The sequence below is a fragment of the Microtus oregoni genome, unplaced genomic scaffold (genome assembly GCF_018167655.1).
Source record: "Microtus oregoni isolate MIOR12 unplaced genomic scaffold, Mior012 000027F_ref0000203, whole genome shotgun sequence".
In the NCBI taxonomy this organism is placed as follows: Eukaryota; Metazoa; Chordata; class Mammalia; order Rodentia; family Cricetidae; genus Microtus; species Microtus oregoni.
Genome location: NW_024543086.1, coordinates 22,328,000 through 22,351,555, shown reverse-complemented (window position 1 = coordinate 22,351,555; position 23,556 = coordinate 22,328,000). Strand labels below are relative to the sequence as shown.

At 44.5% G+C, this 23,556-nt stretch overlaps 1 protein-coding gene and 1 pseudogene across 2 annotated transcripts; one reads left to right on the top strand and one right to left on the bottom strand.

Moving 5' to 3' along the window:
• Window positions 1-66: 66 nt before the first annotated feature.
• Hmox2 (heme oxygenase 2) lies at window positions 67-23,556 on the bottom strand. Of its 2 annotated transcripts, XM_041675895.1 has the most exons (7): window positions 23,451-23,531; window positions 4,999-5,037; window positions 4,244-4,368; window positions 2,585-2,702; window positions 1,164-1,655; window positions 424-550; window positions 67-335 (listed from the first exon to the last, which is right to left on the bottom strand). In XM_041675895.1, the coding sequence occupies exons 3-7, from the start codon at window positions 4,327-4,329 to the stop codon at window positions 208-210; spliced, it is 951 nt and encodes a 316-aa protein (XP_041531829.1). In that variant the 5' UTR covers window positions 4,330-4,368; window positions 4,999-5,037; window positions 23,451-23,531; the 3' UTR covers window positions 67-207. The 2 variants fall into 2 exon arrangements, with proteins under 2 accessions (XP_041531829.1, XP_041531828.1); XM_041675894.1 differs by lacking the exon at window positions 4,999-5,037 and having other exon boundaries at window positions 23,451-23,556.
• LOC121464004 lies at window positions 17,018-17,473 on the top strand (annotated as a pseudogene).

Genomic DNA, 23,556 nt, shown 5'->3' with positions numbered 1-23,556 from the left:
GTCAGAGTGACAGCCTATGCTTGGTATGCACCTGGATAGCAGAGAAGATGCTGTTTACGCAGAGGCTCTAGTGTCTGGCTTTTATTGGTTGCTTGTTTTCTCAAACCCAGCAATAAAAAAGTTGCCTGAGGTGGTAGTTTAGTCAGAGGTGGAGATAGGGATGGAACAGGTCACTTGGGGTAGGATGCAAATAACATGACAGGTCCTTCACATGTTGTACCAGGCCAGGAATCCAGCAGCCAGGGCCACACTGAGAGCTAGAATGAACTGGAGGCTAGGCTTCCTCAGCAGAGCCATGGCTGTCCGGAAGGGGCAGCTGCTCCCTTCCAGGGTACCTGTAGGCGCACAACAGGAGACAGGGCATCAGTGGAGAGCAATGACATAACCTGCTCCGGAAATGTTAGCTTAGGACCCGCAACCTACCTTTGTCTGGCTGAGCAGCATAAAAGGGGCATTTACGTATATCTCCCTTCCCATCATGCATGGGGAGTCCATCCTCCTGAGTTTCTCTTGCCAGTATGGAGCCAGCCTGGTCCAGTTCATTGAATATCTGAGGAGCAGAAATTAACTGAGCCATCCCTAAAGTAGGCAGACTTAGAATTTACACCCTACTCACCACCCATAGAGGGACTACAGCCCAGATACATCTGATCAGGACTAGGTGAACATCAAGCCAGAAAAGTGAACACTTCCCTGCACCTCTTAGTGGGAGTTCAGGTGACTGCTGTTCTAACACTGAGGGCTGACATTGGGTTCTGGATCAGAAATGGCTTCAGCATGATCAGCTTGTAAAACCTACTCCCCAATGACTCTGGCTCCATACTAAACAATATTTTTCCTGTCTTTGCTACAAAATGAACAAACTGCTCACTCATCAATCCTAGCTAGCATCCTGTAGTGACAGACCTTTCAAATGCTGGAGCTCTGCCCTTCCATAACTATCTACAGGCCTTAAACCAGGCCTCCATCTGGGAGCCACACACTAACCCCATGCTGTCCACTGGCTAACTGGTCCCTCACCTTCCTCTAGGGCATGCAGGAGCTCATTTATGCTACCAATGGCCTCGAGACAGCTCTGGCTTTGACTCTACTGCTAAAGGATCAAGCTCATGCATCCATGATCATAACTCCATGAAGTAGGCTCCAAGGTCAGTGCCCAGTACCTGCATATTATATTCAAAGGCTTTGTTGGCCTCCTCCACGATCCTCTCTTTGGTCTTTAAATTCAGGTCCAGGGCATTCATTCTGGCTCGGTAGAACTGCTTAAATTGCTGGGCATTGTCCACATGCTCAAACAGGTAGAACTGGGTCCCTTCCCCAGTGCTGGGGAGTTTCAGTGCCCGCTGGGCCACCTTCTTCAGCACCTGGCCTCCTGAAAGGTCCCCCATGTAACGAGTATAAGCATGGGCCACCAGCAGCTCTGGCTCATTCTGCCCGACATAGTGGATCCGGTCCACATACTTCTGGGCAGCCTCAGAGCACTTCACCTGCTCCTCCCAGTTTTCACCAAAGAAATACTCCATGTCCTTGATCAGTGCTTCCTTCCGGTGTAGCTCCATGGGGAAATACAAGGGGGCGAAGGCTGGGTGGTCTTTGTTTCGGTCCATTTCCTCCTCAAGGGCTGAGTACGTGAAATAAAGTGCAGTAGTGGCCAGCTGTGAGGGTGATGAAGATCGTGGGAGAAGATTATAAGCCAAACCAGCAGCTTTAGAACTATGTTTCGTTTTGGGTTTTGGTTTTTCAAAGACAGGTTTGTGTGTGTGTAGCCCTGGCTGTCCTAGAACTCATAGCGTAGACCAAGCTGGCCCCAAACTCACAGAGACCCACCTGCCTCTGCCTCCCCAATGCTGAGACTAAAGGTGTGTGATGCCACAACTATCCAACTTTTTTTTAAAATATTTATTTTTAAATATTTGTTATGTATACAATATTCTGTTTGTGTGGATGCCTGCAGGCCAGAAGAGGGCACCAGACCTCATTACAGATGGTTGTGAGCCACCATGTGGTTGCTGGGAATTGAACTCAGGACCTTTGGAAGAGCAGGCAATGCTCTTAACCTCTGAGCCATCTCTCCAGCCCCCTCCAGCTTTTTTTTTGAACCCACCATGTTTCAAGACTAGGTCAAGACAAAAGCCACTTTGTCCCATCCCAAAAATCCAGCTGTGACTCCTTTTTTATACAGTGAACTACTTAACACACCTAGGAAGCTTCTGTAACTTCTTTAAAAAAACAACAAAACGGTGAATATTTGCAAACATTTCTGTTAATCCATTTAGGCTAGGACAGTCACAGCTTAACACTAGGAAAAAAAAATGGATCTATCTATCTATCTATCTATCTATCTATCTATCTATCTACATACACATACATATGGCTGGGCATGGAGGCACATACCTTTCATCCCCAGTATTTAGGAAGCTAAGGCTGGAGGACCCAGGGATAGAGTCCATGGACTATGCAGCCAGACAGTCTCCAAGAAAAAGACCCAGCAGCTTCTCCCTTTGAGGGCTGAGCTTCCCCCCACCCCACCTCCCACCCATTAATTAAGTTTAGAATCCAACCCCATCTGACTGAGGGCACAAACCTTAAATAGCTCCTTCCTAATGTTTCCTTTCAAGAAGTCTTTGACAAACTGGGTATTTTCTGCCCGGTCATGTGCTTCCTTGGTCCCTTCCTTCAGGAGCTCAGAGAGGTCTGCCATTCTGTGGAATGAGTTTTGTGTGTAAGACAGTAGCCCTTTCCAGTTCTCCAGAAAGGACTGAAGGGCCCCGGATACAGACTGACGCTGGAGCTGCTCAGACTAGTCCAGCATGAACAGGTGAGTCTTATATGTGAGCACAGGGCAAGCAGATGTGACAACCTGCCATAAAATTCAGGGCACATAAAGATTACTACTGTCTCCCCAAGACTATGGATCCATGTATACATGTTAGTAGGCACCCAAATGAATGATTTGGCTTCTGTGGCCACCTAGTGGCTGAAGAAACAAAACTTAATCCAGCCCAGAAAGTTGCCTTCTTCCCAATGAGGAACCAGTTCCTAGGATGTTACGTGGATGGGCCCAGGTGTGGGAAGAAGAGACAGTTGAGAGATGAGGACCAAGATCTTGGTTTTGTATTCTTTCTTCTTCTCCTCTTATTCCCCCCCCCCACACACACACTTCTCTTTTCTTCTCCTTTTTTGTTTTTTCAAGGCAGAGTTTGTTTGTGTAGTCCTGGCTGTCCTGAAACTCGATCTGTAGCATTCGAACTCAATAGAACTTCCTGCCTCTGCCTCCCCATTTTGTATTTCTTAACAAATCAGAATCACACAGAATAGTTACACCAGTAAATGGACAGGGAAGAAAAGTATGATCCTAAGAAAATGGAACCTAGGGAGAACTCCAGTATATCCATACAGTCCATCTGTTAGAATGAGAAAATGTTGGTTCTCAGTTCAGGGCCCGCCTGGTCTACAAAGCAAGTTCCAGGACGGCCAGGACTGTTATACAAAGAAACCCCGTCTCAAAAAACAAACAACAAAACAAAAACAGTCTAGCCTCTGCAGTTTCATTTGTTTTTGTTTTTTAGATTATTTTGTCCTGAGAATTTATTAACAATTATTTTAAGATATAATAACTTAGCCAACAACGGGACTTTAATGAGAGGCTAGGAAAAATGCAGAGTAAAGCCCAGTAATTTAAATTCTGGAGAGATTTACAAGTAAAGGCCTGGCCTAGAACAGAGTTCAGATTCCACATTGGTAGAGAGATAACCCTGTAAAGGGAATCAGCTTTGCCTCATCATTCCTCATGTGAGTTCATGTGAAAACCCACTTAGGTTTGGGGGTTTGTTTGATTGTTTTTAGAGACAAGGTTCCTCTGTGTAGCTCTGTCTGTCTTGGAACTCGCTCTGTAGACCAGGCTAGCCAGAAATCTGCCTGCTTCTTGTCGGGATCAAAGGTGCACACCACCCTGCTGGCACCACTTGGTTTTTAAAAAGAGAATAATGACCACCATGAAACCCTGACTCAGCACTCTCAGCATCTGGCCTGTCTCCATTGGTAACAAAACAGAAAACCAGAGAATGGGACAGCCCAGGCTGGACAGGGGCCTGCACTGCCAATCAAACATCCCAGGGTCTACACAACTCAGGACTGATGAGCACTCCCAAGTGTCACCAACAGACTGAACCAGGCATGATGGCAGGTGAGAGGACAGGTGTTGGACCCTCTCAATGAGAAGCAGTCAGCTGCTGTCACTCACTTGGTATGGTTTTCCTTCTCTGGGGCCACGGAGTTCTTTTTCTCTGATTCATCTACCCCCTCTGAGGTCTCCACTTCTGAAGACATTGTTGCTGAGTAGCTGGTGATGCCCTCCTCACTCCGGTCCTGTAAAGACACAAGAAATTGGTGACTGAATAATGTCTTTTGGCTTTAAGCCAACATAACCGAGGAGACACCCCTGCACCTCAAGACTGTTTTTCACAACAAAGCTCTGTCATTACTAGGACCATTTCAGGATGTGGACAGATCTGAAGTTGGACAATAAGTTAGGTATAATTATAACGTTGCTGAATTTGCTCTTAGGCAATACACACTGGCATTCAGAAGTAAACAGCACGCTGTCTACACCTGCTCTCAGCCTTGAAAAGAATGTAAGTGAGTGTGCATCCCTGTGAAGAAAGCACATGAGGCAAATGCTGACGCTGACAGTCTGGGTAAAAGGTATACAAAAGCTCTTTTTAATTTTTTTTTTTTTCCAGACAGGGTTTCTCTATGTAACTTGCTGTCCTGGAACTTGCTTTGTAGACAAGGCTGGCCTCAAACTCAGAGATCTGCCTGCCTCTGCTTCCCGAGTGCTGGGATTAACGGTGTGCACTACTACTGGGCTACAAAAGTTCTCTGTACTAGTCTTATCATTTTCTCCCCTGCATGTTTGAAATTATACACAAATAAAAAGCTACTAAACATGTAAAAGAAAGATACATTAAAAAAAAAAAAGGCTGCAGGGGATCTCACCTTATTAAGCAATGCAAGGCTTTCCGTTCTACCTGTGGGCTGCCAAGTAAAAAAGGATGAACAGGGTGTTGTTAGAGTTTAATTAAGCCAGGCTGTGCCCAACAGCTCCACAAGCCTGAGACACCTTCAAGTGAGTCACCTAGCAAACTATCCCAAGCCTATTCTGTACTTTGCTGGGCTGCATGAAATAAAAGGCTAAGCTGATCAACGCCCACTACCTACTCAAGGCTCACCTTTCATCAGCAAGGGACTACAACCCATAATGCAGCAGTTTTATCCTCCATCTCAGGAGACGTCTGCTCTAGCAGCACAGTAAGGGCAACTTTTTAGACGAACACTGTGACACATCATCATCAATAAGTCAACTCATAAAGGCAGAAATTCCAACTCTGGAGCCGCATCTGGCCAAGCTGGGCCAAGGAAAAAGAAAGCTTAATTTTCTGCCTCAATTAGTACTTCTTTACTGAGCATTTTCTATAACTGAGACAATCAGGTGTAAGAATAGCCCTTGAGGTAGGGCTGTAGCTCGGGATTAGATGCATCGTCACCGCCCTGCTTAAGTATGCATTTTTTAAACAATAAAATAATATTAATAACCTGTTGTTTATCACTTCAATAGTTTTCTAAACTCCAAGTACAATTTACTTATTTCCCTTTGAAGAATACTGAGTCCTCAAGGGTATCTGAAAGCTCCCTTTCCAGGAAGGCCCAGTTACCATATTCAACCAACATAGGCTCCTGCCGGGGGACAAAATGTGTTCATTCTTGTTGCCAATTTACCACTCCTTGGCCGAATGGCCACACAGGTAATACTAAGAGGTTACCTTGCCCTACTGGAAAAAATTATCTCAGTCTTTGAAAAGTTACATTTCCAAATCCTCTGTTGACCTGTACACTCTAGGACATACTCCTTAAAAATAGAAAACTGGGCCAGGCAGTGGCGCACACCTTTAATCCCAGCACTCGGGAGGCAAAGGCAGGCGGATCTCAGTGAGTTCGAGGCCAGTTTGGTTTCCAAAGAAACTTCCAGGACAGCAGGACAGAGACACCTTGTCTCGAAAAAACAAACACACAAACAAACAAAACCCAGTAATCTATACCCTAATAATAGTCATACTATAAAGTAAGAAAATAAATCACACAGCCTAACAGCCAAGGCTTGAGCTACTCAAAGGACAGTAACAATGCTGCACCACCCTGACAAGCTGACAAACTGTGATCACGTACAGAATAGTCTACATTAAAAAAAAAAAATGACAGGAAGTGGTGGTACACGCCCTTAATCCCAGCACTTGGGAGGCAGAGGCAGGAGGACTTCTGTGAGTTCGAGGCCAAACTGGTCTACAAAGCAAGTTCCAGAACAGCCAGAACTGTGACCCAGAGAAACCTTGTCTCAAAAAACCAAAACCAAAAAAATCCAAACCACGACTACAACTATGTATAAGCAGCACAGCACTGTACAGGGCTGGGAATGTTGCTCAGAGGTAGAGTGCTTGCCCAGCAAGGATTATATCACCATATAAGTACATTAACAACAACAGGAGCCGGGCGTTGGTGGCGCACGCCTTTAATCCCAGCACTCGGGAGGCAGAGGCAGGCGGATCTCTGTGAGTTCGAGACCAGCCTGGTCTACAGAGCTAGTTCCAGGACAGGCTCCAAAGCCGCAGAGAAACCCTGTCTCGAAAAACAAAACAAACAAAAAAACAAAACAGGAAGGGAATCTGGAAAACTCTTCATTTATGGTTTTTGTTAGCCAACTTAGCCAACTGACTGTTTCTTTTATGTAAAGTAGCATTATCCTATTGGAAAGAAAAAAGAGAAAAAGGGAAAGAGAAATGCAGGAAAGGAAAGAGTAAAAAGGAAACACAAATAGAAATTGGTTGGTGTAAGAAAACTAGCAAAGTTCTGCCCTGAACTAGTCAACAGGAAGTCTGTCCTTGGCCCTTCTGCTACCAGGACATTCTGTGCCCCGCCCCACCCAGCTTTAAAAAAAAAAAAAAACCTGACTGCTACTCCCTAATTCCTGTACTGCCAGCTGTTTTCCCAATCGGCTGCTGGTTTTCATTCTAATACCTGTTTTGAGTGAAGCACCAAGTTCCTACCACAGAGATTTCCAGCAAGAGGTACCCACATAGCAGATCTAAAACATCTACCTCAGAGCTGTTGTTCCTGGTAAAGCACTGTGAAGGCATTAGGACTTTCTGAAATAACAGACGTTATTCAAAGAAACTCTCCTTCGTGGAGACTAACTCCAGCAAATTTCACAAGGCCAGGTAATTCAGAGCACTGCTGCCAGGCAGAAATGTAACCTAAGGTCCATATCACGGTTACTTCCTATCTGATGATCTAAAGAATAATAAAGACTTCTGGTATTCATTCTGCACTGAAGGAAAGGAACAGGTAACAGAAAAGCAATGGCAGGGTGACCTGTTCCCTGGCATTAGAACAATGCTGTGAGCCTGACTCACTGGGTAGTGACATTCAGCAACAATCGGTTTACGCCCACAACATGAGTCACTGTTGTTATCCCATACGCACAGGGAGGTTAAGTGGCTGCTCCTAGCATTCTTTACCAAGACTTGATCATGATTCCCTCTTTGAACAGATTTCTGCTGGGCATTAGGCTTCTTGCCATCACTGTGAGTCCCCTGCCTGCTTCCTAGAAGGCTGTCTATGGTTCAAGATTTCACTCCTGTAGATAACTGATACCACACTACCCTATATGTGACTGCCCCAATTAAACCAGAAGCTTCCTACAGGGCTGATCAGGATTCCCCTCAGATTCACTATCGGTAAATCCATCAGAGCACAGCATCCTCTGGAGCCTCCAATCTGAGTTATAACTGTCACAGTGTGTACACAGAATGCACTGGACATACAAGCTAAACAAAAGCTGTATATTGAGTATGTAACTGGGTGCCTTGGCACTAAATGAACCATTATGAGATCTGATTTTCTAGTTCTTTCTTCTCTTTATTTTCCAAGTTTTAATTAACAAATAATTCTTTTTTTGAGACAGGCATACAATGTGGAAAGATCACACGAGCAACCTTAGGAAATGAAACAGTATTAGGCATCCCTGGGTGAGCTTATCAGACCATACCAGGACAAATAGGAAGGATCAACATAATAAACCCAGTTCCCGAAGGCAAACTGAAGAGTAACTTGGTCTCTTTAGCACCACTGAATTCTAGCATTCATGCATGCCTGTTATCACAACACTTGAGGGGTGGAGACAGGAGGACTGTTATAAATGCCAAGGCCCTATCTCAAAACAATACAAAACTGCTAGGGGAGGTGGGGAGAGTAAAATTTAGCATTCATAAGAATTAACTGCACATAAATGGTATGATGACTCAGAGTAAAAATGCGTGAGCATGAGCCTGAAAACCTAGAACTCATAGTGGTAGGCGACCCAATCCTCAAAAGGTGCCCTCTCAGCCCAAAACAAGCCTACATGCACCCACACAACTCCTCTCCAAGTAATTAGAAGAATTTTTAAGAGAATTAAAATACCAAAGGCCAGTTTTACATTCCATTTAGCAAATGGATGGACAGAGAAGATGTGACCTGTTTTTCTAGGTCAGCCACCACCTGGTACTGGAGGAGGGACGCGCTGAGTGGATTTGCAGCATGCTGAAGCTAACTCTGAACTCCTGCCTATTGCTAATTATTACTAGAAACCCAGCTTATCTTCAAGCGTGGAAGGGGTAGCCTGACCCCAAACACAGGGCCTGGTCTTTAGGTTTGGGAGATAAGGTCTCCATACTAATTAGCTCTTGGCAGTATGTGAGTCATAATTTCCGGAAGTTGAGTTTCCTCATCTATTAAACAGGCCAACAAAATTTGCTTTACTTTCTCAAATATGCTGTGAAAACTAAAATGAGATACCACGCATGAAAATGTTGTATGAGATGTGATGCTGCCTCAAACGCTGACCTCTTATTGAGAAAGCTGGGAGAGCCCAGGGCTTCAATCCCCAACTGGGTTTAGTAAAGTGAGCGCGACAATACAAGCCACTTGGGAGGTGGAGGCAGAAAGATCAGGAGTCAGCCCTGGAGACAAATGAGTTCAAGGCCAGCCTGAGACCCGTGAGACCCTGTCACTAACAACTCAAAACTAAGAAAGAGCAGTTAGGTGACTGTAGAACAATCGGGAAGGAAATATGAGAAGTCCAGCCAATTCAGGTGATTCTGGACGCATCATACCAGAACACTCAGCCCTCCTGCAGCAGTGTGAGGAAATGGCAGTGCCTGTTCTCTTCAAGGTAAGACCTGTGACCACGACCGGAAAGAATGCTCACGCTCCTCAATGCTGGCTCAGCTCAGTGTTAGGTGTGCTGGATGTTGGGGACAACAGAGAGCTGGATCAGCTCTAACCTAAGGAGACACTTGATAACAGGGGCCTTTCAACACCAAGGAAACATTTTCTAGGTAAAATGTTTCTAGAATAAATGGCCCCAGGTCTCTGAACTTTATAACTGTGGTTCCTCTGGAAATCTGGTATGTAAGTATCATGTTTTCTTCATTTTGATTTGTGGAAGTTCAACCCCACAGTTCACTGAATAGATGACTATTAACCTCTTGATAAAAAGCAAGACCAGACGGGAAATCCTGGAAAAGTAAGGACTCCAATGACAAAAACTTTAGCCTGATTTATGAAACACACCCTTGCAACTCTGGGTAAATAGCAAGAAAGCTAAATGCATAGGGTAGGTTTGTTCTGTGGCAGCACATTTTCCTAGTATTCTTAAAATCCTATATTCTACCCCAGCACCGAAAAAAAAAAAAAAATCAGGGTGTAGTGGTGTATCTATTTTGCAATCTTAACACTGGGGGAAGGCAGGGCGTGAGGCAGTTCAAAGCAAACCTAAGCTATATATTGAGACCTGGTCTCAAAAACAGTAACAAAAACCTAAAAGTACCATCCTTTTGCTTTAGAATCTTCAATAAGTGACATCTCAAGATGTCTTGGGTTCCTTCCACAAGCATTTTTTTTTTAAGTTGAGGAAGATGGGTGTCCTCAACTCTATCATGACCAAATACCAGCATTCAAAGCAGACACCAGCAAAGGAGCCTGGAACTGATGATTGCGGTAATCAGAAGTCTTGGTAACCAGCTTTCCTGTTTGTCTAACAAGTGTGAGACATAAATTCACTTCTCACAGCCCCACAGCAGGAGGGGGGAGGGAGGGAGCCTTCCTCCAATAAATGAAATCACAGTAGACTCCCTCCTGCTCCCTGTCTACCATCTACCATTGTCTGGAATGAACAAAGCCCCAGAACAAGAAGGCAGCAATTCTAGTACCATGAGAAGAATGACAGGCACAGATACGGAGCCCTGACTAAATTCTAAAATTACTTGAGCAGGAATTTTTTTTTAAACCGTGGAGGGTGGGATTGCAAGTGTATCATTGCGCCATGTGTGCTGGTGCCCCAGGAGGCCAGAAGAGGCTGTCAGATCCCTTGGAATTGGAGTTAGATAGTTGTGAGCTGCTGCTGTGTAAATGCTGGGAAAAGAACCCAGGTCCTCTGAGAGAGCAGCCAGCACACTTAACCCTTGAGCCATCTCTCTAGCTCCCTTGAGTAGAAATATTTTTTAAAGGGCAAAACATATGTACCAATTTCCCTAAAGAAATTCTGGGGGGTGGGAGTCAACTCTAGAAAGGTATTAAGAAAAAGCTCTGTGCCAGGCGGTGGTGGCACACACGTTTAATAGGCTTTAAAAGCTACAGAAAAACTCTGTCTCAAAAAAACCAAAAAAAAAAAAAAAAAAAGAAAGAAAGAAAGAAAGAGCTTTGAGTAAGACAATGAGCAGGTTGACACACACCTCTTTAATCCTAGCACTCGGAAGGCAGGGGCAGGAGGATCTCCAGAGTTCCAGGACAGCCAGGGCTACCAGAGAAACCCCATCTAAATAAATAAATAAATATTTTTAAAAAATCTGACAATTTTGAACAAGCTTAAAACTATGGACCCCGTGGCCAGCTGATGTGGAATTCCCCTCTATCACTTTTTTTTTTGGTTTTTCGAGACAGGGTTTCTCTGTGATTTTGGAGCCTGTCCTGGAACTAGCTCTTGTAGACCAGGCTGGTCTCGAACTCACAGAGATCTGCCTGCCTCTACCTCCCAAGTGCTGGGATTAAACGCGTGCGCCACCACCGCCCAGCCCCTCTATCATTTTTATAGCAGTTTCAGCTTCTCTAAAAATAAGAACTGTAAATCATGGGATCAAAATACACTGTCATACATGTACGAAATTTTCAAGAAACAAAAGATATTAAAAAAAAAAAACCAGAATCACATTAGGGGTTGGAGGGAGGGAGTCAGTAATCAAGATGGCTCTGAATTGTCATTCTGCAAACCCAGCTCCCAGGTACTTTCCTCTCTGATAATACCAAAAGCCTTAAAACTACCCCTGCAGGGCAATAAGTAGAAGACAGAACAGCAGGTCACAATTTGACAGACCTGGACACTCCACTCAGTCTAAGTCACTTTAGAGCAGTGTTCCACTAATTATAAAATTAAAGCAGGGGCTGGAGAGACGGGTCACCAACCAATTAAGAGCACTGGGTACTCTTCCAGAAGACCTGGATTCAATCCCCAGCACCTGCATGGCAGCTCACAACTGTCTGTAACTCCAGTTCCAGGAGACCTGGTGCCCTCACACAGAAAGAAATTCAGGCAAACTACAAATGCACATAAAAACAAACATTTCTTAAAAAAGAAGAATCAAATAACCAAAATTAAACAATTTCAGAGGCCTGGTGTTGCCTCCTTAGTCTAATTTAGAGAGAGACAGAGAGAAACAGACAGACAGACAGAGAGACAGAGAAATTAGGCTGGGTCTATAGTTCAGTTGATATAGTGTTTGTTCAGCAAGGACAATGCCCTGGGTTAAATGGCCAGCACTGCATAAAATGAGCCTGTTGGTGCAGCCCCATAATCTGAGCATTCCAGAGGTAGAGGCAGGAAGATAAAAAAAAATTCAAGGCCATTCTTCGCTACAAAGTGACTGTGAAGCCAGCACTGGCTACAAGGCCAGCAGTGCCTAAGTGAGATACTGTCTTACCAAATCAAACAACAAAACCCAAGGGGGTGCTAAAATGAAGAGAATTAACCTGCCTAAGGGCACAGGAAGTCAAGAGTCAAGTTGGAACTAAACCTGAGTCATTCAGAATGTAAGAGATTCTTCCTAATCCCCAACTAGTTCTCACTGGTTCATGCATGTGAGAGTTAGTGGTATTGTCACGGACTACAGGTCACATTGAAACTAAAGGTAGAGGCTGCTGAATCACACTGCATTTATTCATACCATGGAGGTATTAAGCCACTCTTGTTTCAGGATGAAAACATGACCCTATGAGTTCTGAGACATAAATGCTTTAAGCTTCCATTTAAAGAGCTGAGGAGACAGTTGAGTGTTAACGATAAAATCACCGAAAACCTCCATTCTGATTCATATGACTCACATAAAATAATGGAGCTCTGTAACCTAAAGTCTGAGTGAGGAGAAAGGCAGATCCCTGGAGCTTACTGACCAGTCAGTCTAGCCAAATCAATGAGCAACAAGTTTAGTCAGAAACCCGGCTTCAAAGACTAAGAAGATGGTGGTGGCGCACACCTTTAATCCCAGCACTCGGGAGGCAGAGGCAGGCAGATCTCTGTGAGTCTGAAATGAGCCTGATCTACAGAGTGTGTTCCAGGACAGCCAGGCCATACACAGAGAAACCCTGACCATGTCTTGGGGCGGGGGACAACACAACTAGGGTGGAGAAGGCATAAGCAAAATACTCAAAGTCGACCTCTGTAAGGATAAGCCCAGCCCCTTAGGGGGCGTGTTCGCCTCGCGCTCTGTTCATCGTGGGAACCTGTGGTCCTGTAAGTCTATCTCCCCATTAAAGCTGTATATATTATTACAATCTGTCTGAATTCATTTACGCCGTTACAGACCTCTGGCCTCCACATGCACACACAGAGATTGAGAGCTGCTGCTTCCTACCCCTCAAACACTTGCCTTGGCTCATTTAGTTATGCGATCCAAGATGACCGTTCTTTGGTAAGGCCTGCTTTTATAAGACAGCAACCTAAGGTGGTTCCAGATGGGGAGGTGGCACACCCCAACACTTGGTGCCTGGAGAGCCAGACCTATCTGGCCTTAGCGGACAATCAAATAAGAGGCTCTGGTGACATTCCTACACTAGAGGTCACAATAGGGTCTCTACATCTCTATAGCACTAGTTTCCATGGCAATTGAGAGAAACAGAAGATCTAGTTTTAAGAATGTATGCCAGCCTGGTAGTATTGGTACAAATCTTTAATCTCAGCGCTGGAGGCTGAGGGACGCGGATCTCTGTGGGTTCAAGGCCAACCTGGTCCAAAGAGCCCAGCCGTGGCTACACAAAGAAATCCTGTCTCAAAAAACAAACAAGAATCTGTGTGTCAATTGTGTACTGATTATTTTAAAATCTAAGCAGTCCTAACTACTTCTAAAAATGTATGCTGATGGGGCTAGAGAGATGCCTGGAGAGTGATTAAGAGCATTGCTCCCCCTTCCAGAGGACAGGGGTTCATTCAATTCCCAATACCCACACGGTGGGTCACAACCACCTCTAACTCCAGTTCCAGGGGATCCAATGCTTTCTTCTGACCCCTACAGGCATCAGGAATGTAAGTGGTGCATATACATGCACACAAAACAAACATTAAAATTAAAAAATGAATGTCTATTAAATAAAAAAATGAAAGAAAGTGTATGCCGCTTGGAAAGTGTAAGGTCAGAAGAATGAGGGAGAATAACAGAGTACAGTAAGATCAGCAGCTCTAGAGGACAAGGCTTTCCCAGCTGCTGCCCTCTCTATTTCACCTTGTTTCTGTCCCTGCTTCCCCAGGGCCTACAGACTTTCAAACAAGGACATCCTAAAAGAAGACGAAGTAACTGCAATGGCTGCTTTATGTTTTATACAGCTTTGCGTCTGTGGAGGAAGAGAATAAAACAAACCTGATGCATTGAGAAAAGGGTAGAGTTTCTCAGCACAGCCTACATTTGAACTGTCAGAGGAACTGTATTTCCATCTTGTGTTTTTACTTCCTACCTTAACAAGCAAGGCACCAGGAGTCACTAGGAGTGGGGTCCTCAACTGTGTTCTCTCATCAAAAAGGGCTGATTTACATACGGACAACTATGTCCCATAAATAAAGACATACACCAAGAGCATAGACTCATGAAGCTTTTTCTTTAAAAAAAAAAAAAAGATTTATTTATTTCTTATGTGTACAACATTCTGCCTCCGTGTATGCCCACATGCCATAAGAGGACGCCAGACAGAGCTACATAGTAAAGCCCTATCTCAAACACAACAAACAAAAAGTGGGGAAATCCGGTTGGTGCCTTTAATCCCAGCACTCAGAAGGCAGAGGCAGATGGATCTCTGTGAGTTCGAGGCCAGCCTGGTCTACAAGAGCTAGTTCCAGAGAGACCCTGTTTTGAAAACACAAACAAACAAAAATCGGGGATATGTTGAGGCAATGGAAGTAGGTATGATGAAAAGTACATGTGGTCACATATAAAAGTGACATGACGGCGGTTCAGGTATGTAATCCTAGCTAATCAGGAGGTGAAGGCAGAAAGATGGCAGGTTCAAAACTTGCCTGGGTCAGAAAGTAAGTTCAAGGGCTGCCTAGAAATTTACTAAGGTCCTGTCTGCAACAGCGTTTACCTGTTTACACATTTTCTAGATTACGATTCTTTTTTTCTTGTCTCCTGAGAAATTACTGTGCACATTTAAAGATACCAAGAGCCTGGCTTTGCTAAAGCCCAAAGAGGAGCCAGCCTAAAATAGAAGATTTTACTAATTTAGATATACCTTAGGCTTATACATTCCACATACTTTGTCATCCTTAAATCTCTTTCAGTCCCAGTCCCAAGTTATATTTTGAACAATTTCTTCGGTGTGTGTTTACTTTGCAGTTTTATTAATCACATCAATTTCACAGAACAAAGAAGGTCAAAGTGACACATGCTTAAGCTGTTTGTTAACATCATTTCCACATGAGTAGATCCTGCTTAGTATCACAGGAACTGGAGCTGTCCATGTCTATGAGAGCTCCGGATTCTGCACTGGCATGTGTAGTTTTAGTCTGGGTTGTTTTGTCAAAAAACGGGAATAGCCAGGCGGCCTTTAATCCTAGCACTCAGGAAGCAGAAACAGAAGGATTTCTGTGAGTTCGAGGCCAGTCTGTTCTACAAAGGGAGTTCTAGGACAGGCTCCAAAGCTACAGAGAAACCCTGTCTCAAAAAAAAAAATAAATAAATAAAAATAAATTAAAAAAAAGGAGGGGGGGACAAGATGGTTTGGATCTCATTGGAGGAACAAGAATATCAGATGAGCCAATACCCCTGAAGTCTATAAATGAGGCTCCAACTAAGAAAGACACGTGAGAGGAATGGGTAAGTTTGTATCAGCCAAGGGTTGGTTGGTAAGACACTGTTGTGTGCTGGAATATCTGCCTAACACTTCTTTTGCTGAAGGTGACTCACCTCTTGTATGATTGACTCCCTGTCTGGTCAACATACTTTGAACAATTTAAACAAAGACAGGAGACTGCAAGTCTGGCCACTTGGACAGATGGAAGATTTACACAGCAAAGATACTACCAGAATTATATCTTAATATTGCCAGAATTATTTAAGTACACCAGTGTTTGAAAGATAGAAAGATAGAGGAGGGGATAAAAAAGTATGCCAGTTTTTGGAACTGTTACCAGGTTTTTCTTGCCCACTTGGCAGAATTATACTTTTCCTGGTAAGAGCTCGGGAGACTTAATGGCAGACCAGGACTTGATGGCTGTGGCCTGTGCTGCCCCCTTGAGCTACCCCTCTCCACATGTTCTTTGATGTGAGCATGACTGGGTTTAAGTTGGTAACTCCAATCTTCAATTATGGCACACAATTTTCTAATAGTCTCTAACAAGCCTGCTCAGTACACTACTTACCTTCCAGGAGGCAATGCTCCTTTAGCTAAATTATCTGTGCAATTAATATTTCCTAAGCAAGTTAATTAGTAAGTCCTTCACAACATCAGTCTTACTACTTCAAGTTTTTCCTGCACATGTTATGATGCATAAACATAATCAAGAGTTTGTTGAAGAAATTATCTCCACAATTAGAGATATTCTCAAAATCGAGGCACGTTCAAACATCTGATAGAGGACAATAAATAAATTGCAAGATGAATCCCAGAGAGAAAGGTTAAAGAGATGATGGCTCAACAGCTAAGTGTGCTTGCTGCTCTTCCAGAGAACTCAAGAAAAGGTTCCTAGGACTCACATAAGGCCTCTGTGGGCACCTGCACAGACATCACATACATGTATACAGACTCACATACATACAAATAAAATCTAATTACAGAAATAAAGAAAATAGCTAGTTAGTGAGTAAGCCTGTTAGTTCATGAATAAAATTTTTTAAAAAAAATTGGGGGGAGGGTTTCTCTGTGTGTAGCCTTGGCTGTCTAGGAACTCTCACTCGATAGCCTAGGCTTAGATTTGATTTTTATGTAATGTGTAGTGAATGTTTTGCTTGCATGTATTTATATACCATGTGCATGTCTGGTGACCTCTGAGATCAGAAGAGGGCATCAGATCTGGAATTAGAGTTATAAATGGTTGTGAACCATTATATGGGTACTGGAATTGAACCCAAGTCCTCTAACTCTCCAGTCACCAGGAGCAAATTTTTAGCAATCATGGTAACAAATGCTTCTCAGTCCCCATCAGACACTCCCTCCTTAGATCAGTTTTAAAAAACAAGTCCTTCGCCTGGCGATGGTGGCACACGCCTTTAATCCCCAGCACTCGGGAGGCAGAGGCAGGCGAATCTCTGTGAGTTTGAGAACAGCCTGGTCTACAGAGCTAGTTCCAGGACAGGCTCCAAAGCCACAGAGAAACCCTGTCTCGAAAAAAAACCAAAAAACAAAACAAAAAAAAAAAAAAGTCCTTCTTTTTTGATCAGCTGCCAAGATGGCTGAAGTGGAGATGAAAAAGCAGACCTTCCTCAAGTTCACCTACCATGGTGTGGACCTGGACCAGCTGCTGGACATGTGCTATTATGAGCAGATGATACATTGTACAGTGTCTGGCAGAGGCAGCACCTGACACCCGAACCATGGCCTGCAGCAGATGCAGCACCCACTACTCAAGCGCCTGAGAAAAACCAAGAAGGAGATGCCTCCCGTGGAGAAGCCCAAGGTGTTAAAGACACACCTGAGGAACAGGATCATCCCACCTGAGATGGCAGGAAACATGGTGGGCATGTATAACAGCGAGACCTTCAACCAGGTGGAAGTCAAACCAGAGATGACTGGCCACTGCCTGGGGGAATTCTCCATCACATAGAAGCCCGCTAAGCATGGCCAGCCTGGTATTGGTGCCACCCACTCCTCCGGCTTCATCCCCCTCCAGAAACTGTGCCAATAAAGACCCTGGGGGATGGAGTGGGGGGGGGGGGACAGACAGACCCAAATTCTTGTGTCCTCTCAGCTGTCCTTAGAATTAGGGTTTCATAGCAGCAGGGTCTTTTCTCATTTGTTCCTCCAAGAAAGGAGCCAACCACAAGAAGGTAAAACCAATACAACAGCATAACAAAGTCAGATCCTGTGTCTATTCACATTCTAAAACACTATGCCAAGGCATTAGGTTATTATCACAAAGGGAAAAAAAAAAATCAATGACCACAATTTGCTGGGAAGCAAAAACAAAAGCCTGAGTGTGGATGTAGTTCAGTTGGTCGAGTGATTGCCTAACAGAAAGATACAATTGTCCATTTCTGAGGAAGGCCATTTGCCCTTTTTCTTTGTGCTGAGCATCAGATGAAGGCTCCAGGTCAAATCAAAATTTTTCACAGAAAAAGAAGTTCCCTATTCTATCTGTGAGCAAGCATAGGTCCTCAAAAAGTTAACCTAACACCCAGAATTTCAGCTTAAGAACACTTATTTCAGGAGTTTACTCTTTCTGCGAGCACGAGGCTTCCACTCCAGTCTGAGTGCTCTTCTGTAGATCTCCTTGCTTTATTCTTTCTTTCACCTGACCTGTTGTGGGTTGGCTCCTCGTTCTCAGCTCTTTAACTTGACTGACACCTCAAAACATGGAGCAGCAGCAGAGTAATCATAAATCTTATAGCAACTGTACTGTTCTGGGTTTCCCAAGATGACCTAGTTCCTGGTACTAAGCCAGGTTTTTGTTGTCTTTTGTACAACTTGTCAGTGCTGCCACTTATAGTACAGCTTAGATTCTTGAACACACTTCTACGAAAGGGGCACACATTTCTGTTCCTCCATCCTTCTACTACTAGACATATGCATTTAACATGTCAATTCCTTTAAAATTTGGGAATATATATTATCGTGATACTGACGGGTTTTTCTTGTTTTTATTTTTTTGTTTGTTTTTTTGAGACAGGTTTTTCTTTAGCATTGGAGCCTGTCCTGGAACTAGCTCTTGTAGACCAGACTGTCCTCGAACTCAGAGATCCGTCGACCTCTGCCTCCCAAGTGCTGGGATTAAAGGCGTGTGCCACCACTGCCCAGCATGATACTGAGATTTTTAAGATACACATAGCTCCTATAATCCTTACAGAGGATGACATAGAGGCTGAAGAGATGGCTCAATGGTTAAGAGCACTGACTGCTATTCCGGAAGACCCAGGTTCAAATACCAGCACCCACATGGCAGCTCACAACTGTCTACAACTCCAGGGTCTAACACCCTCACACAAAATATACATGCAGGCAAATCACTGATACAAATAATAAATCATTTAAAAAAAACAAAAAAAATTCAGCACAGAGGATGGCATAATAGAATCCTTAGTTCTAGTTGGATGTAGTGGCATAAGCCTTTAATTCCAGCACTCAGGAGGCAGAGGCAGGCAGATCTCTGTGAGTTCAAGGCCAGCCTGGTCTACAGAATGAGTTCCAGGATAGCCAGGGCTATGCAGAGAAATCTTGTCTCAAGAAACAAAAAACAGGGCTGGAGAGATGGCTCAGTGGTTAAGAGCATTGCCTGCTCTTCCAAAGGTCCTGAGTTCAATTCCCGGCAACCACATGGTGGCTCACAACCATCTGTAATGAGGTCTGGTGCCCTCTTCTGGCCTGCAGACATACACACAGACAGAATATTGTATACATAATAAATAAATATTTAAAAAAAAGAAACAAAAAACAAAAAAGGCATCAGAGCAAAGAAAATAATAACATTTTGAACATTTGAGAATTTTACTGAAGATAATAAATATTTAAGTATGCAACAGAAGAATGGAGGGGTTTTGGGGTAATTTGCTTAGAAATGGGACACTTGCTATTTTAGGCAAAGAAAAGACTGGCTCAACCCTGACCTTCCAATGGAAAAAGCAGAGAAGGCTGGGAATGTAGCTCAGGGGTGAGTGCTTGCCTAACATACATAAGGCCCTGGACTCAACCCCTGCAATCACTATTCCTTCAGCACACCTGTATGTTTAGATTATAATCTCCATGATTAGTAGAAAAATATGATCATAATAGCTACTTAAGAGACAAGCCAGCCAACTAAACTAACTAAAAATTATATGGTAGGTAAAGAGTATTAATAAGTCAAGTATTGGGCACACGCCTGTAACCCCACATGCAAATGCTCAGGAGGAGGGTCAACATGAATTCACAGTGAGCCTGGACCTACGTAGTGAGTACTTATCTGTCTTAAAAAAACAAAAACAGAAAGAAGTGGTTTGGGAATCTCAGGTAAATGTGGGAATGAATATAAGCTACCGTACAACCAGTGTCTTAAAACTAAAACAATCCAGGAAGAAAAGCAGAAACTGGGAGTATTCAGACAAGTTAGGGACAAGGCAGCAGTCTCATTATGCTGTTCCTCCCTAAAGCCCTTTTAAAATTACTGAGAACTATGGTAATAATTAGGCTCATGGTACTCCTGGGAAGGAAACAAATCCCTTCATGTGACAAAAAATTAATTTTCCCCCTGGGCAGAAAGAAGGTAACATCTGTTTGGTTGGCCTCTTGCACACAAACAGACAACACAACTGATCCCACCCAACAATCACTCTTTCGTTCCTCCCCTGTTGTTACTGCTCATGTAGCCCATTAACCACCTCTATACACCTTCCAGTTCATCCTTCTCTGCTCAGCTGTGCTTTATTCCAGAGGCCTAATCAAGAATCACATCCCAAAACCACTGATTCCCGGTCCCAATCTCAGATTTACCGAAACAGATTTTAGTAGCCTCCATCTTAGATCAATAAGCAGTATTTAGGGGCTGGAGAGATGGCTCAGTGGTTAAGAGCATTGCCTGCTCTTCCAAAGGTCCAGAGTTCAATTCCCAGCAACCACATGGTGGCTCACAACCATCTGTAATGAGATCTGGCGCCCTCTTCTGGCATGCGGGCATACATGGAGGCAAAATGTTGCATACATAATAAATAAATTAATTAAATTAAAAAAAAACTTTAAAAAAAAGCAGTATTTAAAGGCTCCACAGTCTGTCAGACTCATCAAGTACTAAAATACCCCTTTTCTGATATAAAAACTGAAGCTTAGGCTAGGTATGGTAGCACACACATTAATTCCAACACTGGAAAGGCAGAAGAAGCAGATCTCTTTGAGTTCAAGCTAACCAGGAATACACAGTGAGGGACGCTGTCTCAAAAAAATAAAAAAAAGAAAAGATTTATCCCAATACTTAAGAGGCAAAATATGGAGTTCCAGAGCAGCCAGGTCACATTGTCTTAAAAACAAATAGACAGACAGACAGACAGACAGACAGAAAGAAAGAAGAGTAACCACTGAGAGAGATAGCTTAGTGGTTAAAGCACTTGCTGCTCTCGAAGAAGACCCAGGATTACTTCCCAGCACCCACATGGTGGCTTACAGCCATCTATAATTGTAGATCAAAGGGACCTGAAGGCGCTAGGCACATATGTGGTGCACATATCTGCATTCAGGCAAAACACTAAAAGTAAAAGTAACCTTTTTTTTTTTTCAAGAATAAAGCAGCACATGTTTTAGCTGGGTATTATGGCACACACCTGAAATCCCAGCACTCAGAGGGCTAAAATAGGAGGATCTCCAGCTCAAGTCCAGCCTGGACTACAGAGACCCTTGTTTCCAAAAAAAAAAAAAAAAACAAAAAAACAAAATAGGGCCACTGAGAGTGCAGTGGGTAAAAGTACTTGCCACCAAGTATGACAACCTGAGTTTGATCCCTGAGAACCACCAATTCCCACAGGGTGTCCTTTGATCTCCACAACTCTCCTTCTCCTCCCTCCCTCTCAGTTTTTAAACTGAGACAAACAAAACAACCAATTAAAAAAAAACTCTTTCAGGAGCTGAAGAGACGGCTGGTGCAGCAGGTAAGAGCACTGGCTGCATTTCCAGAGGTCCTGAGTTCAATTCCCAGCACCCAGGAGGCAGAGACAGGTGGATCTCTGAGTTCAAAATCAGCCTGGTCTACAAGAGCGAGTTCCAGGACAGGCACCAAAGATACATAGAAAAACCCTGTCTCGAAAAACAAAACGAATCAGCTGTTTTTAAAAATCAAGGTAGGCCATGAGCGTGCAAGTTTCAACAGATTTGTGTTAAAGTTAAAGGAAATTAACATTTGACCTTCTTTAGCTCATCGGCCTTGCCACCCCTAGAGTACTAATAGTTCTGACTCAGCAGCTCAATGGACTGCCCTGAGCGAAGAAAAAAGCAGAACTCAAGCCTCAGACTGGGGGAAATCACAGGATTTCCCGTCCGCGTCCTCAGCACTATCAGGTCGCTCACAAGAAGGCTACTTTCCAAGCTCACAGATTCTCACACTCTAATCAGGTTTGGCTGCGGCACTGTATTAGCCAATGTTTAACAATTTTATCACATGAAGTGATAACTGCCACTGAACTGAGCGCGCCTAGCAAACAAGACTACAATCTCATGACGTTTCTGGGGGAAGCAATTCTGAATAAAAACTTTTCACTCCTCAAAGAAACTAAAAGCATTAATAAATGCCGTAATCAAAACATACAGTTAGCTCCCAGCATGATGGTGCACACCTTTAATCCCAGCGCTGGGGAGGCAGAGGCAGGCGGATCTCTGTGAGTTGAAGTCTGTCTAAACAGCCAGTTCGAGGACAGTCAGGGCTAGGTAATTTTAAGAGAGACCCTGTCTCAAAGGGGGGGGGGGATGGTTTTAGGCTAGGGCATTCAGGAGGCTGAGGCAGAAGAATCTCAAATTCAGCCAGCACGGACATACCAAGAATCCCTTTCTCAAAATACAAAACATTGTATTTTGTTCAGTGGTAAAATATGTGTTCGTCCTGTTCAACCTCCACCACCAAAAATATCTAATTATTATACATTATATATGATAACATTTATAATAATTATTACAAACAGCACCACAGCAGAAACAGAAAAGCAAAAAACCAGTAACAGGTTTATTTCCTTCTACATGACTGGTCTGCTTAAGGCCAGTATAACCATTTAAACAACACAGCCATTTCTAATCTCCAGTCCAGTTCTGAAAGAGCACAGGACGTCCAGGCAGGGCACTGGATTTAAGCTCATCTGTGCCATCACCTTGCCTGTGGGAGATCGCTCGATTTACTTCACGAGTCTCTAAAAAAAGGTAGGGAAACAGAAGGCTTGCGAAAGGGCTGAAGAGCAAGCGGTCTCTCTCAACAGGGCAGCATTATATGGTCTCTCCCTGTTGTTGAGTTAGTGGCGCCAGCGACACAACACAGTAAGGATGAACAGCCACAGGCCACAGCAACCGGTCCTTCAGAACCAATTTAAATGGCAGGGCACAGACAGCCCTTGTGCAAACACTGTCTTGGCAGTTCTTACAGGGCAATTAAGTCACCTAGAGCCCTGTGCTTTGGAGGTGACAGGGGACCTCCCCGTCCAGACCAACTGGCTGTAGAGTCCTCCCAGTCTTGCAGTCTGCATCGGAGGTCACGCATAAAGTCCCTCGAGGTTCTAAGGGCTCTTCCCAGCGAGGGGAGTCACAGCAGGGCGGACTAGCAAGGCCGCCACGCCCCGGGCTCCTCCGGGACCTCAGGGGGGCTCAAGAGCTGGGCTGCACTAACTTCGACCCCGGAGTCACCTCGCCAAGAGCATTCGGGACTCTGGGAGGGGCTGTGCCCTACGGGGACAGCAGAGGACGCTTGGGTCGGAGTTCAGAGGTCTTCTAGAGCGCGGCGTCTGCGATTTCGGGCTCACATGATGCTCGAGGCCCGCTCGGTGCCCCCTCCCCGACCCCCGTCTCCCGCTCCCCGGCCTCAGCCCGCTTCCGGCCGGCCCCCGCCCGGATGTCCCCTCGGGCTGGCGGCCGAGTGGCGGCGCACCAGCCGAGCAGAGCTCTGGAGGAAGACTTCCGCCCAGCGAGGACCCGGGCGGGCAAGGCCGGAGACGGCGTGGGCCACTCACCCTCAGCCGCTCCGCTCGCAGGTCCGTCGGTCTCCGTGTCAGTGACTCCACCAGCGTCGCGGTAGCGGAGCAGGGCGAGCGCGAGGACGACGCGACGTGCGCACGC

Excerpts from the sequence above, each read along its gene's own strand:
- Hmox2 (XM_041675894.1), bottom strand. The coding sequence starts at position 4,329 with ATGTCTTCAGAAGTGGAGACCTCAGAGGGGGTAGATGAATCAGAGAAA. Across the intron at positions 2,703-4,243 it reads GAGAAGGAAAACCATACCAA|AATGGCAGACCTCTCTGAGC; the intron begins GTGAGTGACAGC and ends CTCATTCCACAG. Across the intron at positions 336-423 it reads TGCTGCTCAGCCAGACAAAG|GTACCCTGGAAGGGAGCAGC; the intron begins GTAGGTTGCGGG and ends GTGCGCCTACAG.